The 18129-nt window shown below is 32.3% G+C and overlaps 1 protein-coding gene across 7 annotated transcripts in view; it reads left to right on the top strand.

The window, feature by feature from the left end:
• Window positions 1–18129, top strand: part of LOC145259789 (dual specificity protein phosphatase CDC14A-like) — a 331110-nt gene that overhangs the window by 183450 nt on the left and 129531 nt on the right. For all 7 annotated transcript variants that reach the window (XM_080117609.1, XM_080117601.1, XM_080117594.1 and 4 more), the window contains exons 5-6: window positions 15301–15386; window positions 16735–16801. In XM_080117609.1, coding sequence (XP_079973735.1) covers window positions 15301–15386; window positions 16735–16801 — 153 coding nt within the window. The remainder of the gene's footprint in view (window positions 1–15300; window positions 15387–16734; window positions 16802–18129) is intronic.

Raw genomic sequence — 18129 nt, 5'->3', positions numbered from 1 at the left:
AGAAACCATTCTGCACACGCACATGAGGTCACTTTATATATATATATATATATATATATATATATATATATATATATTAGCAAGTCGCTTGGCATTGGCCAGTCATAAAATACGCTTGAATATGATATTTTAATTTATGCAGAATTCATATTTATTATTATAAATCAATTCTTTATTGATTATTATATTGTACCTCATATAAATATATATATTTATATCTAAATAATATATACCTATATATAGTGACTGCCAAGCATGGCCTGGTTATAAAACATGCTTAAATATGATATTCTAATTGATGTAGATTTAGTATTTATTATTATAGGGCCAATTCTCTATTGATTATTATATTGTACCCTTATGTAACGCTTATATTTAGTAGTTATTTAAAAAAAAAAATGACTTAGGTGCAATCAGCTAGAATCGAAACCAAAACATATAGTTCTCCAGCCATATTCATTACCCTTTGAGTCATGTCCATATGCATATAAAAAGTTAAAAATAACATTATTTAACATATAAATGTATATTTGTGCATGCATAGAAGAGCACTTTCAGTTGATTTACACCTGCCAAGTCTCAATTTTTTTTTTCAATTTCGATCTCTTTAGCAGCTATTTACTGGCTGAAAACCAAATCGAATTTGTTTCACAGGTCCAAATCCGATATATATCAAGTTTCAAGTCTGCAGACCAAAAATTAGGTGATGAGAGGTTGTTTTCTTTTTTTAATTTATATTTAAAGCATCTCTTTATTTGAGAGGCATTCTCTAGTGTATAATTATTTCTATTACTACCAGTTAAAAAAAATTTCTATTCACCCCCCCCAAACAAGATATATTGCCATTAAAATACTGTGATAAGAGTCGAATATTTTTAGAAGGGTGCAACAAGATGTTTATTCACATTACATTTAAATTTCTGCACGTTTGTACAGTCGGGAAAACAAGAAGCAGGGAGGGAATTCCAAAGGCAAGTTGTGCAAGGAAAAAAGCTATCCAGTGTAGAAAATCTTCTGGTATCTAGAGACCTCTAAAGTGAAGGAGTGGAATTTTGCTGCTAGGTGTTTATAATCTGTACTGATATATTGGCACACACCCTATGTTGCCTTGTGTGTCTTTTGTGCATTTGGAAATGTTTTAAAATACATAATTTGTATTACTTTTTCTATAATAGTAATCAGATCCTATCTTTTTTTATTTACCTAAAATGAATCGAATATTTAAAATTTTTAATCAAAAACAATAAAAATTTGTAACTAATTTTATTCTATATTACTTGTTTCGATCAAACTATTCTTCTCATTTTGCGTTATTTGTGCAATGCTTCGGTCGGTCTAGCCTTCAACCTTTCTCAGGCATCTTCGAAAAGAAAGGAGAAATGTTACTGGCTCCTTAGATAGTTTTGTTTTCTTGGAGTTGTTGTTTTCTTCGATGTGGTTTCGTATGTATGAAAAAAATTTTTGGTTGACGAGGAGAGGTAACTATAATAAAGATGCCGCACATATGCTAAAAAATGAAAAATTACTAAGCAGACCATGCATAGATATCAGCAATGTATGAGAACCTCTAATTATAAAGAAAAACAAAATTATACAAACCCTCTTTAAAATTTCAACAGTGGAAGGAAGACAATCCAACTTTATTACAGTTACCTCCCCTTGTCAGACCCCCAAATTTTTTTCATACATATGAAACCATGGCGAAGAAAACAAAAACAACTCCAAGAATATGAAACCATCTATGGAATCAGTAACTTTTCTCCTTTCTTTTCCAAGATGCCTGACGAGGGTTGGAGACTACATCGACCAAAACGTTGCCCAAATAACACTAAAGATGAGAGCAATAGTCCTCTCAAAACAAGTAATACAAGCAATCAGCCCATACATCAGAAGTATTTTTATATATAATTTTTTTTTTGATTTTTAGAAATTAATAAAATATTCTAACCATTATAAGACTGATTTTAAAATCTTAGTAGTTTGAATTGAGCCATCTCCCCTTATTAAATATGGCAGATCAAAACAACGTCTTGCTTCACCATAAGATTTGATTTTCTTAGTTTAAAAAAAAACAAACAAAAAAACCTGCTTAATCAATGTACAGGATTTTCGGAATATGACATTTTCGTTCCATGATGGGTACATACATCATAAAGATTTTTCTGTATTTTGTTTTTGTTTTTTATTAGATTGAACTCTACTCTTGTACTATAACAAATTTTGTTTGAAAGTTTGGAGTCAAGAATATTTTGATTATTTTGTTCAACTTGGAAAATTGGTTACAAAGTGTTGAGCAAATTTAGTATAACATAAATGTTAACAAAGAGATTTTATTTGATTTATTATCCTACTTTGACTTCTATTGTCCATTCGTATTTAACTTATCCGCCCAACTATTTACAACCACCTGCCATAATACTTTCTCTTTATTTTAGAAAGAATATTAATGTGTGTGTGTGTGTGTGTGTGTGTGTGTGTGTGTGTGTGTGTGTGTGTGTGTGTGTGTGTGTTATGGATAAAATGAGGTCTTCTTTTCATGTTTCTTTCAAGTTCAGAAGCAAAACAAACTTTATATTGCATTGACCCAAAATCTTCTCTCTTCTCACTGTTGGGTGTGTCTGTAAATATTTTATCTATACTACTACTACTACTACTACTACTACTACGACTACAAAAAGTAAACCAAACAAAAAAAACTCACTTGAATGATATTGACCAATCACAGGCGAACTGATGAATTAAAATAAAACTGTAAACACAGAAACCTGGAAGGAACAGTGCACAAAGAAACTGAAACTATCAAAATAGATACAAATAAAAATTACATAATCCGATGAGACATGGAAATACAAATAGACAAACTCATTCAAGCAAGATAATACTAGTCACCGAAAAAGATGTGAGGTCTACAAATTTATTTTGTTATGTTTCTTTTAAGTTTCTAAGCAAAATAGTTATATTGCATTCTTATTGGAATTTATTTATGTCTCCCTTTTCCTCACTCATTAGTTGTTGCCTTGTCCTTTTAAAGCCGTGAATTGGCTGGCAGGAATTCCATCCCTTACTCCCTTAGAGGTTATGTAAACCAGCCCATAAAAACCCTTGCACTTTGTGTTTCGTCCTCTTTTTCAACCCCAGCAGGACAGGGGCTGAACTTTGGTGAAAAAACCCTCGACGGAAGTTACAGAAAGCCATCTGTTCCTTCTTCTTTCATTGTAAGATTCGGTTACATTTCTAAAGAACAGTGACTACTTCTTGGCGCACCCCCTGACGGCTGCAAGAAGACAGTCATTGTCCATCCTCCAATACCGGCTTACATTGCGACTAAGGCCAAGAAACAGAATATGTTTATGGCCACACGGAAAGAGCCAGAATTGAGGGACACACACGTGCACCTGTTACTTGAACTCTTCACTCAGATTAGTTCCTGCGAAGCACATTTTTGAAAACCTAACAATCTTCCTCGTTTGTAAACATTCATCTTTTTCTTGTATTATATGCCATTTTTACTCACCCAGTAAAATTACTTTAAATATTATATACATTTGTCATGTTCCTTCTCACAAAAGCATATTTCTGTTTCAGAACTTATCCACAGAATTATTACTGCATTCTCACATCTGAGAATTGAATTTTTTTCATAGTAAAATTAATCCCAACATTCTGTCTATCTGCCTCCTCCTCCTCCTCCTCCTCCTCCTACTACTACTACTACTACTACTACTAAAAAATAATCCATATAGCTGAATGATATTGACCAATTGCAGATTAGCTGATGAACTAAAATAGAATAAAGCTGTAAACACAGATAGACACAAGTAAGTAATAGGTCACGAAACCAGAGGAACTGGACCAATCAGAATAGATACAAAGAAAAATTAGATAATCTTATGGGACATGGAAATACAAATGGGCAAACTCCTTCAAGCGCGAAGACCTGACATAATAAAAGTCACCAAGAAATAAAAAACAAAGCAAAAAAACATGTCAAATAGTAGATTTCGCCATCCCAACCATTCACAGAGGGTGAAGATAAGAGGCAGAAGAAGTAATGAAATACACGGAGCTTGTAGAGACCTGAAGAGAACATGAAAAATGAAGAAAACTATAATGATACCAATAATCGTGGAAGCACTAAGAACGGTTCCATAAAACCTGAGAAAAAGACTAAGAGAAATTGGAATGAAAAGGAGGATTGATACCATATAAAACACAGCATTGATGAAAACAGCTGAAATATTTAAGCTAGAGCTAACCCACATAACGAGATCACACCAACCAATCAGAAAGTAGAAATAGAAGAAAATCTAGAAAGTATGTTATGTAGATTCAAAGGAAGTGTAACTACCAAGATATATCACAAAAATCCTATAATCTCCCTCTGCATACCTAAAAAAAAAAAAAATAAAAAATAAATGGTGGCATTAGCATCGGTTGGTAACACATAAAATAGTCAAGAATAGATAAAAAAAAAAAGAGGGGAAAAAGAGGATAAGAAAGAGAACACCATCCAAACCTTCACTGAGCAGGCAAGGAGATTATTGCAATCTTGAGGAGGTTTATGGCCATTAAAATTCCAGAAAAAGCCAATGGCTGCTATTATCAAAAAATCAAGAATAAACAGCTGTTGCGAGAACAAAGAATGTAAAGTGATTTCCAATGATTATCATATGGAGCAGAGAGTACTTGAAATCTGGGTAAACTTGTTGTCACTCAAACTCTAGGGAACACCACTGTGCCTGTTTTACAAAGAACCTATATATAAAATTTCAAGTGTTTAGACCCAAAATTGTCTGAGGAGTTTGGTAGAGTTCTCAAAGGTCAAATCGTTGAACTGTGACCCCTTAACAGCCAAATTTCTGTCCGAAAACCGATCACATAGATTTTCCCAAATCTCAGTACCCTGTATATCAAATTTCGAGTCTGTAGACTAAAAATTGACAGAGTTATTGAGTAGGGAAATGTACACACACACACACACGTTTACTTTAAAGATATATAGATGGATTAATCAAAAGGAACTCTTCCTCATTATACATTGGCAAGACTTGACAAAACAAAAAGTGAAAGATTTAATAAAAATAACCAATAAACAAAAGTAAAAATCATATTAACGTTGTTTTCACATTTGAACCTGTCTACATTCAGTTACCCAAATTGTTTACTTACATAAAGTGCATAGATAGTAATACAACGTCCTATTATATTATTACCAAAAGTAGAACACAACTAAGTCGTATTTGCAACTGATATGAAACTGATGGCAATTAACAACACAATGTGGTTCCCTTGTATTTTGTGGAAAACAAGTAGAGATGACAGTTTTTCTAACAATTGCTTTATTGTTGCTGTGCAGCTATGCTGTAGATGCGGTCATGTTGTGAAACCAGATGCAAGTCACTTATTCTTGTTAAGTTACACAGTTAGGTCAGAATAATGAAGTTTTAGAATTCAGGCAGAGGTCAGCATTCACTGGATATAATTACATATACATGTGTAACTGAAGCATATGCCAACGAACCCAGATCAAAATTAATTTCCTGGTAGTAACCAAAAGAAGTTCTTGATTTCCAATAAAGTTGTCTTGTAAATGATTTATTAGTTTTGATCCAAGATGAATGCTGAAATTTTCTCAGATATGAGGAAATACATAGATATTTGTTACGATTTTATATTTCTTCATGCGGCTGAGCAGAAATCTGAATCATTTCAATGATAACTGTTGTATGAACAAAATATAAGTCAGTAGTGAAACTGCATATCTTCACTTGACAGTGTAAAAATGAGTCAAAATTTTTCTCCATATTTTATGAAGTATTTCAAAAGTTATGTCATGAAAATGATAACTAAAAAATTATTTGCCTGAATTTTTTGCATTGTCATTACTGTTATGAAAGAGTATTAGATTCATACATCAAATTTGGAAAAATCAGAAGTTAAAATTTTGTCAACTTTTCAAGGTCAAAATCATTAGATGCAAGACTTCATTGGTTACAATACAGGTCAACTAGTAAGTCTCTACAATGAGCAGAACTGAAGTTATGACTAAAAGCGTGACTTTCATCTTTTCAGTTTCCTTGGCCTTCCAAAATTAAAACAATTCTAAGACTATGGCTGATATTTTGACCACGTTTGGTGATGATTGGCCAAGCGATGTGGATTCTAGGTTGTACACAAGCATAATGACAAATTAGGCTAGCATTATTCTTTATAACTTTTGAGTAAGACTACTGCTTATTGTTTATGACTTTTGAATCAGTGTCTGGCCTTATCTTAGTGTGTATGACTTATGATTCAGCCTATGAAATAGCATTTTCGTTAGCATATCATGCTTAAGTTTTAAAAAGCATTTTTGTTAGTCTGTCATACTTAAATTTAAAATAGCATTTTCATTGGCTTTTCATGCTTAAATTTGAAATAGCATTTTCATCACTTAATTAACAGATTGAATGGATTCATCTTCAGAATAAATGCATTTTATTTACTATTTATATGAATGAAAACCTCACGCCAAAAATGGGGAAAAATTATGGTTTGCTAGTGTTTTCACTAATACCTATATAAAATGACATCTTAATCAGTGAGGTTTAAAAAAGAAAGAAAGAAAACATCTCAAAGTGAACGTTACAAAAAGAAAGCGAAATGTATCAAATGGTATGGAAAGAAAGGAAAACAAAAAAAATGTTCCATCATTTAAATAGAATGAGTGGTTTCTTTCAAAATTCATTTCAAATTTGTTATTTGCTTTCTTCCTTCCAAAAAAATATTTAAAATGGTTTTGTCTACCAGTTTTTTGTTTGTTTGTTTTTGTTAACTGCTGTTTGTGTGACAGGATGAATATTTATATAGATATGAATGAATACACATTGGTCTTTATTATAGCATGGAAAATAATGTGATTGCATATTTATCTACTCAATAAAACTGAAAGAAGGAATTTTGTAAAATATTGTTCTGCAGTTTGTGCCCTTGAATAAAAGCATGTTTTCGCTTTTCTAATGTTAAACAAACAAAACTTCTTCCTACCCTTTATTCTCACACCACTCCTTGTATCCTTATATGAAATGATTAATTAGATTGCGGATTATTTCCAGATGCCTACGGGGAAATTGTAAATAGGAAATGTGGAATTTTGGTGAGAGGTAGGAAAGAAGAAAGTGTGTGTGTGTGTGTGTGTGTGTGTGTGTGTGTGTGTGTGTGTGTGAGAGAGAGAGAGAGAAAAAGTTTTGCTTACGATTCTTGGGTTATAGTCGAGATTGTTTGCTCTTTTTACTTCTGGTTTCTACTTCACAGAGGCGACGACAGTGACAAGCAAGATATAGTCCCTTCTGATTAATGATTATCTTCCTGTCAGATAATGTAACCTCACCTTTCTTCATATTAAGAATAGCTTTTTGTCTTCTTAACCATGTCAAATTATCCAACCAAATGGACAACAGAAACCGGAAGTCAAAAAGAGCAGACAATCTTGACTATAACTGAGTATTCTGTTAGTGATACATAAATACATCTCTCTGCTCAAAAAGTTGGATACTAAATAAAAGGAAAAGTAAAGGAGGAGGAGGAGGAACAGGCTGACTTAATTTTTGTTTAATGATGTACCCACGTTTATTCAAGCATTGATTAGTTAGGATATGTCTTGAATCAGAGAAATCCATTTCTTTTAGGATTATGGAATGAACTTATAGGAAGCATGAAGACATGGTTAGATCCAATAACAATAATCAATGAAATCTTTATCATATTCTTAAGAATTGCGTTGTAGACAGAACTTGATCATTCCACAAGCAATGTTTGTCTTCTGTATCACAAAGAAAAAAAGTGAGCATAAAGATTCATTTTTTTGTTCATCTCAGATTTTTAATATCAAACTTCAATATCTACTCATCTTATTCATCTTAAAAATAAATAAAAAAAACATGATTCCTCTCTGAAGGAAACAAATTGATTCTGAATAAAAATATCCGAAGTTATTTTTTTTCTTTGGAGAAGTAGCATTTTCTATAACAGTAGCATTAGTAGCATCTTATCCTGCCTTGACAGAGTTCAAAATAGACTTTGTAGTCTAGTAGGGGATGCCTTTTTCTCTTCCCTGCAACCTCGTTCCGACAGAAAAAACGTTGCGAGCCTGTCTCTGCCTTATTATTTTCATGGCAAGTGCTCGTCTGAGCTCAAATCTATGGTCCTCCTTTGCCAAACTTTCATGAAAAACACTCGTCTTTCTGAAACCACTATCAATAATTTCTCCTCACTCTTTATCTTTGTCTAAACCTAAACGTATATTCCATGAACAAAGCTTCTTTCTTAGAACTGCACACTTATGGAACCCTCTTCCGTTTCCCTGCTTTCCAACTGACTAGAATATGGTCTTTAAGTCCAACGTAAACAAGTTCTTGATGAGTCGTCCCCTTAAGTAATCAAATTTACCAAATTTTCACTATTAACGATTACTACGATATTTTCCCATTGACTACCATACACTCATTAACCTTTTTCCTCAAGTGACCTCTGGACCGTGGTGACTGTTTTGTAAAAAGAAAAATATCAAAAGTGTAGCATCTGTTCTGATGCTTCACTATTCTATTATTCTGTCCATAGTCGGTGAAGGAAACTCTTGAATACATTTTCAGTAATGTTTTTAAACATAGGAACATTTAATAATGAAAATGCCTTTTGGCTAGGAGCAAAGTGTAGTATCTGCTCTGCTGCTACACTTATTCTATTCGGTTCTCAGCCAGTAAAGGAAAAATCTTCATAGACTAAATAATTTTTTTTTTTATTGCTGTTCCAATCAAAAGTGCAGCTCATTATGGACCTTGAGTTTCCTCACATTAAAAATCAATCTTGTGTCATACTCTACACTCATGAAAAAGGCAAATAAATGGGAGCAAAAGTATTTCTTTTGATCTAGTTGTTAAAAACTATAATTTCCTCAGGAAAAGAAGCATATTTTTTCTTTAGCATTTCAATTTGAAGAAAGCTTTCTTCAATATGAACAGCTGAAGAAAAGATAGACTTCTTTGCCGGAGAAGATTGCCATTTTAATAACTACAGATTGAACCATTATAATGTGAGTGTTGCTTTTGTTCACGTCTGTCTTAATTATACATAAGGATGAGTCACCTTTATACAAAACCAGAACAAAGAAAGAGGGAGTAAAAGTCGGCTGAACTTTTTTGAGAGAGGCCCTACCATTGGTTAATGGAAACATTAACTAGGGGGAGGAATAAGAAAGAACCTGATAGGTTAACTAGCTAGACTAAAACCCATGTGTATATATAAAATACCTGGTAATACAAATTCAATGCATTTTAACCTGATGATTTCCTATAGGATTGAAATGTTGAAACTTCTGTATATAGTTTAACTACCATAAATATATTTTCTGCCTGCTAGGACACTATATATACAAATGTAGGCAAATTTGGGCATATTTTATTGGTTTGAAAATATAGTTTCTGTTTTTACCAATTGTCATAAAAATTTAACCATAGAATAGCATTATAATCTTCCAAAAGCCTGCAAATTTTCATGTAGTTTTGTGCCATAGAACCAAAGATATAAAGAAGTAAAATGCTAACGCACGGAATCAAGGGTGACTTTGTGACTGGGTTTGAATCTCTCAACTTATAGTAATTATTTCTTCTGACACGGACGATTGTATAAGGATAGCGAGGATACTAAAAAGAGCTCTCGGTTGGTTTCAATAAAAAAGCGGGGCAATGTTGGCAGCTGGTTTGGCTGCCCCATACCCGGCATTACAATCTTCAAAGGAAGAAAAATAAAAAAAATAAAAAATGAAATAATAATGTTTGTAGATGATGTAACGAATATAAGTACATCCAGATCTTCCCTCCTTGCAAGATCGTGATTGCTTGGTTAAGCCATAAATATCAGCGGGTAAAATCATTTGAGAGACGTCGAAAGGTACGCAAGTTTCACGCTAAGAACACCTACTTTTATTACGACACTCGTTCCATATTTCAACATCCCAGATTTATTACTCAAACTGAAGCAAGACCACTCAGCTACTTCAAACGATATATACCCCTTTTCTGAGATCATATCAGTATATATAAAAATAATTTTTAATATCTATTTATAAAATTATTATCATTATATATATGATGGACTCTCCCGTCAATCTCGACGTATGAGCTTCTGCCACAACCAAGTTGCTCGGAAATCCATACAGATAATTTGTTTATAGTGGTGAAGGCTTTGTGTAGAACCATCCACATTTTTTGTTATTACTGCTAACCTTTGTCGGTGCAGATAACTGCCACGGGACAAAGTATACAGTAGACTGCAGGTTTTTATATCAAAGTTTCCTTTTCCTAGATGCATGTCTTAATGAAGACTGGGGGTGCATCTCTTCCAGTGAATTAATGTGCCCCCAGATACCAACCTGGAAATTTCTACGACTCTGTGTGGTACACACGGTGCCTAGCCTTCTCAAATAGCCATCCATCTGGTACTGGCCAGGCTTATCATTATTTAACTCAATGTTGCTTAACTGCAGTGATTTGGTGAGAACCAGTCTGTTAATGTGATTGTGCCGTGTGTGTGTACATACATATATATATATATATATATATATACACACACACACACGGCACAATCACATTAACAGACGTTATATATATTTATATAAAGAGAGAGAGAGAGAGAGAGATAGGGTCATATTAGGATTACCTGCTTTACCAAATTTGAAGTTTGTCTGTTTAATAACCAAAATGTAATTAACCAACAGACATTTTTCATCTTCTATGTATATAGATGGCTGTCACTGATTAAATATGAAAATAAGTTTCTCAGTATTTGCCTGTATTTGTTATCATTGAGAGAATTTCTAGGTAGGAAATGAGGAAATTGTTGTAATCAAATAAAACAGTGTTTGTTATATAGATTAAAAATACAGAGGTCAGAAATGTACTGGGTTGCTAGAAGAAATGTGCAATTATGGAGTTGTTTTGCTCCATTTTTAGAAGCAACAAGAATAGCCAGGTCCGCTCTCTCCCAGCAGGATAAATACTTTTCAGATTAAAATAGCTCTAAAGTTGAGGAGACAAAAATAGATTTAAATATGGAGAAAGTTTTAGATAAAGATTTATCTGTCTGTTCATAGTAGTTCAATCATTATGGTTCAGCAAGTAGTGGCTTAAATAGAGTAAAAAAATTAAACCATGCTTCTATAAAGCCCCTCCCTCCTCCCAATGCTATGAATTGTAATCTTTCGTAATTCATTTTTTTTTTTTTTTTTTTACAAGGGAGTCACCATTTATCAAGACCTGTAAGCCACTTCAGGATAAGGGTTAATGAGTGTAAGGTGGTCAGTGAGATCGGTAGTGGTAGAAATTGGATTGAGTTTGATTATTTAAGGAGATGGCTCAACACGAACTTGTTTACATTGAACTTGAAGATGTTCATGTAGTCAGCTGGTTTATTTTGTTTTTATCACATCTAAAAAAAATGCTTACTTAGAGAGGTTTCATTAGTCATTTTAAATCTTGAAGGACATCAACCATTCCTATACCCCACCCCCATCTGTTTTATTTTGATATCCCACTTAGCTCCCACTCCTATTTAGAGACTAACCTGCTTAATTTTAAATTATTTGGAAAATTGTAAGCGGTCTACACTTAGCAGAGAGTTGGGAGGGCGTTTACTAATCAATAATTTTTTTTTGCAAATATCACAAACCTTGTCTCACTCCAACGATAAATTTTTTAATGGATTTTTTCAAACATTCTTTTTGTAAATAGAATATTTAAAAATGCAAATTGAGAATTATATAATTAGGATCAACCCAACTAATTAACTAATCATTATAAATTTTCACACAGAGGTGCTAAGCATAAAGAGGCGAAATTTTGGCTTCATTTAGTTTAATTTTATTTTATTCAAATGGGAATGAAAAATGTTTAAAGTTTTTTGTGAAAATTCAAATTCTTCCATTTTTTAATGAATTTTTTTTACCTATTACCTATTTCTTAATGAATTTTTTGCCTATTGCATTAGACATCAATTTATAAATATTCCCAATTTTTTTTTTGTCATTAAGACACCAGTGAAACAAGATTCCCTGAATTTCAATTTCTTAAGGCTCCTTAAGCTTAAGCCTTACATATGTTATACTATATGGACCATAACATTGCATAGCATTAAGAGCAAGTAAGATTTGTAATTAAAATAATAATAAAAGGGAAATAAACCAAAAAACTCATTTTACTTTTGAATCCATCTTATTTTGCTTTCAATCTGCTTACACTCAATACATCTTGGCATTGAAATCGCCTCTTATAAATTATATATATATATATATATATATATATATATATATATATATATATATGATAGAGAGAGAGAGAGAGAGAGAGAGAGAGCATGCATAAAATTTGACAAGGTTTCATATGTAACTCGGGTAAAACGCCAGACTATGAATTGTGTAGTCATAGGTTTGAACCAAAAGTTTATCCATGGTGACAACAGCTGATAGTTAGAAACATGCATGTCCATGAATAACGTTTATGCATGTAACAATATTGAAATATTTAGAACTAGCAAGGCCACCCGGCGTTGCTCGGGACTGTATAAGACAATGAGAAAAATTTTGAACATACCTGTTATTCTTAGAATAGAGGAAGTTTTTATGTTTATGTATCATTTGCTATCTTGAGCAAAAGAATATTTTACCTACCCTAGGACGGGTTTATGCAACGTATGTATGGAATAATTGTACTTTCATTGGACAGGAAATTTACAGCACGTATGTGGAAAAAAAATCCTTACCTAGGGCGAGTAATGTACAACACATATTTAAAATTATTGCCATAAGTTTCTGTTGCGCTAAATTTTCGGTATATCACAGGTAAGAGTGTGTTTGTTTTTACATCAGTGCTATAGTGGAGAAACACAAGATTTTTTATATAAATGTTATACTACTCGAATATATTACATGATTTTCAATTTTGATAACTTACGTGCATCACAGATAAGAATTTCTTTGTTTTTCATATGGGTACTTCACTGTACAAGTACCTTATTTCCTGGCTAGGATACTGTAGAAGTACCATGTTTTTTCTAATTAAAAATTGTAAAAACTCGATACTTTTAAGTAATTTTCTGTTGTGCTAAATTTTCTGTGCGTCTAGAGTAAGAATTTGTGTTTTTCATCTATTGCTATAGAGAAGAAGCACCTTATTTCTCATTTAAAAGTCATGCTATACGAATATATGTGATTTTCGGTTTTAATGACTTTTATGCACGCCACAGGTAGGATTTTATTTGTTTTTCATATGAGTACTATTCTACACAAGTACCTTATTTCTTGGGTAGGATAATGTGCGAGTACATTATTTATAATATATAGATGAAACTACTCGATGACTTTACATAATTTTCTGTTGTGCGAACTTTTCCGTATGTCATAGGGGAGAGAGTTTGTTTTTATAATAGAGTGCTATAATAAAGAAGCACCTTATTTCTTATATAAATGTCATACTACTCCAATATATTATATAATTTTCGGTTTGGATTACTTTTATGTACGCCACGGGTAAGATTTTTCTTTGTTTTTCATATGGGTACTATACTGTACAAGTACCTTTATTTCCCGGTTAGGATACTGTACAAGTACCTTTTTTCTAATGTAAAAATGAAAGAACTCGATACGTTTATGTAATTTTCTGTTGTTATATTGTTCTGTACACCATTTGTTTTTGTTATCTGGGTGCTATAGTGAAGAAGCACCTTATTTCTCATGTGTAAGTCATCCTACTCGAATATTAAATGTGATTTTCGATTTTAATAACTTTCATGTATGTCACATGTAAGATTTTCTTTGTTTTTTCATGAGTACTATAATACACAAGTACCTTATAACTTTGATAGAATTTCTTGTACACATAAATACATTAAAAAGTGATCATTGTATGTGATTGTTGGAATATGACTATACAAATATACAAACATATATAACAGATTAAATTTATAATGATCAATTAATTAATATAGGAGTAAATCCAATACATACAAATATATAAGTATATATGTATACTAATCACTCATAATGACCGGTTAATTAGTTTAGGAGTGAATCCAATGCCTACAAATATATAAACATATACACATAATTAAAATGAATAGTGATCGATTAATTAGTTTAGGAGTGGATCCAATACATACAAATGTATAATCATATAAACATATTTAAAATTCACAATGATCTGTCAATTAGTTTAGGAGTGAATCCAAGACATAGAAATATATAAACATGTACACATAATTAATATTATTAATGATCGGTTAATTAGTTTATGAGTAAATCCAATACAAATGCCATTACTTGATCTATTGATGTGATTTTTGGAATGTAACAAATAAGCCGATATATCATATATATATTTGAATATGACATTTTCACTTCGTAAATCAAAAACATTCTTCTGTATTTTTTTTAATAAAAGTGTTATCGTGTAATCATTATATAACATTTAAAAATCCAGAATATCAGAATGTAAATAAAAAAAAAAAGAAAAATGATGGGGATCGAAACCGCAACACTTGTGCCAGTAATCGGTGACGTTAACCGTTATACCAAAGAGACGATCACTTTCAAGACGTGAAATATCTTAATAAATACATTTCTCTTTTACTCGATGTACGCATGCGCAAAACGACGCTATGGCGCTATGCTCGTCAAGGTGACATTTCTTTCAAGTTTGAACCCCTTAGCAATTGTTTTAGCCGATTATATACCTCTAATAAAATTCTGCACCAAAAATGCAATCTTTTGAGCTATTACACGTCATCCAACGATCATCCGTCTAGGAGATACAATTTGAAAAACGAAGACACACGCACACACACACATAGTGAGTTTTATATATTAGATAAATATATGTATCTTTTCAGATTTATGTAATCATGCCCAAATTCTTTTTATTTTCTTTTAAAATTAATGAGTTCTTATTCTTCTGATGAGTCATGGTGGAACCGGTTCAAAATCGGCATAATGATTTTATGAATGTTTCTGCGCTACAAATTAAATATTTTAACATGCCGAAAGAGATAAATGCTAAAATGAACAACATCCTGGAATTTGAAATATAGACTTTGTCATTTCTCTCTCTTTCTCTCATATATATATATATATATATATATACACACACACACACATGCTCCAATCAAACTACATCAATGTCTTAAATATTTTGTGTGAAAATCTTTTTCATTAATGCTTATTTCTTTTAAATTTTTTATAATTTATTCTGAATCTGATTTTATTTACATTTTCAGATCATCTATTTAAAAATGACGCCAGAAGAAGCTTACAGACCTTTAGTTAATAATAATAGTATGAATCCTCAGTATATCCCATTCAGGTAGGTACCATAAAAAATTGGCTTCTTTTAATATAAATTTTCAGAAATCCTTCAATGGTGTTGGTGTATTGTGAAATAATTTTTCTTATATTTAGGTTACTTTTTGAAGTCTCCTCAGATTTTTAATAAAACAAATCAAAACATGTTGAAACATGATACATTAACTTGTGAACATGCATCTGATGTACTTATTCACCAGTGCACGATGTGCATTCACTAGCCGTGATCATTTTCCAGTTTGATCCAGGCCAAAGCTACCCGTCTGTCCATCTGGTCAACACTGCAATGAAAGATCCTCACACAGTGCACATTTTTTTATAGAGTGATGATTAGACAGCTCTTCTTAGAGAGATGTGTGCATGCATCTATAAACGTTGGTACATCTGCAAATATGCTATTTAAAACTTTGGTGCTTATGCAGAATAAGGACTGCGTTATTGGTGGCATATTCCAAACAGGTTATGTAAATTGTCGGGAGGTGCCAAATGAAAGTTATTATTATTTATTTATTTATATTTTTTGATGATCACCTTCTGTAGAACTAGCAAGATAGTAAAGAGGGACTAGGAATATTTCATCTATGAGAAAGGGGTTGTAAGAAAAGAACAGATCACACCCTCGTAAATTTCAAAGTCAATTCTGAATTCTGTCAAGACAATGAAGAGTGTTCTGAGCAGCAAATCTCCAGATGTAGCAGCAGTACATCTGATTTATATGAATAAAGGATTATGTCAGGAGACAGATACTTTCCTGGAGAAGTAGAATTGTTACAGAGTACGGACACGCATATGCAAATGTTGAGCCATGTGTGAAATGGCATCACGATAGGAAAAAGGCTACAAAAACCATGTGCACAGATAGACAGGGACATTTGAAAGGACATGGATCAGAGAGAAGAAGCACGATATCATGTTTTATTTACCCGGAAATAAATGTTGTTGCTACGATGGGAAAAAGTAAGTTAAGTTATTACATGTCTTCTCTTTCTTGCAACATACTCTGCTACAACGTGTCTACATGTTAGAGCGTGTGTAAATCAGTATTACATTACAGAATGAACCCACCATTTTGTCAATGGTCTTAACAATAGATTGGATGTAAGCCTTCCATTTTAGGCTTGGAGAGAATATCATTCATAGTGACTTGTCAAAATAAGGAGCTCCCACAAAGTGAGTGTCATTCATTTTCACTTGAGCAAATCAAGGATCCAGGTATTGGTGATGGAAGGGGAGAAGCTGGTTTTAAAAATATTGAAAGTAAAAAAAATCACTCCTCCCTTATTACGTTTTCTCAAATAATGGTGACACTCTGTAATGATGTTACTAATTGTCTTGTTTTTCTTTTCCAGAGATGCTTCATTCGGTTCAAACACGTTCAACCTTTATCTTCTTGATTGTCTACATGCAGTTAGCAAGGTGAGAAACTTTCGCAGATTTTTGGCCGAAAAGCGAAAAAAGTGCAGTATCAAAAAATATTGTCTTGCAATGCAACTCACTGACCTCTGTCTGGATGAACAATGGATGCCTACTGAAAGAGTATAGTTGCAAGGAAGAATCCAAATTGATCATACCTTCTCTATTTGATAAGGGATTAATTTATTGCTAATCGCCTAAGGCATGCTTACTAGAGAATGCTGCCAGATTGCTCAAGCAGTCATAGTGCACTTCCAGTGTATTAGCATTTAAAAATTTCATTTGACCTTGTGCCTGACCATTTAATTGATAAATAAACATAAGCAATGCTTACTGGAATAAGTGAGTAAAAACTAGTATTAGTCTGCAGTTTTCCTTCTCCTAAATTAGTTGTCCTATGAGGGCTTTAGAGTTGAGTCTACTTTACTATTTCATCAATATCAAAATGGAGCAGAGATGGATTCATACCTTTTCCAAAGTCATTAGAGAACATGACTTAATAGCTATTTCCACTAACTGCACCTGGTATGTTCAAATGGTCACCCATTTAACTACTGATCAGATTCAACAGTGCTTAACTAAAACTGGTGTTTCAACGGTGATATAGGGCATGAATCTCTTGCTATATATACATGTAGACCTTGTATGCAAGATCCTTTTCATTGAAGTATTTTACACTTTTCTGTATGTTAGAGATTCGGCAAACATTTGTGCTTGATTTTAAAGGAGGGGAACATATCTAATGGTTATTGACACAAATTATTGGATTGGCAGGCAAGGTTCAAGTTCTGATGAGACTGTTAAGTCACTTTCTTTAATGCATTTGATAAAGGTATAAATCTTCTTGGTAAGATGTCCCAATTAAAAAAAAAAACTGGTTCTAGTGCACTTATTGATCCATGCTGAAATAATAACATTATTATTTAGAAAGCCATTCTTAACATGGAGAGGGGAGGGTGTTTTGTACTTATTCTGTACTTTAACCTTACAATTTAATAAAAACAGATATCATAAAACTTTAAATTAAACTTAAATACTATTTAAAAATATAGCGTGGATCAATAAGTGCACTAGCACCAAAAAACTAAATGCCTTTTATACAAGGATAGAAACAAAAAGAAAAGGACAAATATTCCTCAAATGAAAAGGAAATTATTATTTCAATCAATTTGGATATTTTTTATTTTTTCATTTGATTGGAATATTTAGTAATGTTTCTGAAAATACTGAACAATTTCTTTTTCTTTAATTAAATGTTTATCTACTCTACTTATACGAATATTTATGCATTAAATGGACCAATTAGACTTTAGGCACCCCAGAATAAGAAA

This window comes from Euprymna scolopes, chromosome 3 (genome assembly GCF_053919585.1).
Source record: "Euprymna scolopes isolate OS-2025 chromosome 3, ASM5391958v1, whole genome shotgun sequence".
Lineage (NCBI taxonomy): Eukaryota > Metazoa > Mollusca > Cephalopoda > Sepiida > Sepiolidae > Euprymna > Euprymna scolopes.
The sequence above is the reverse complement of the archived record's forward strand: the minus strand, read 5'-3'. Positions and strand labels throughout refer to the sequence as shown.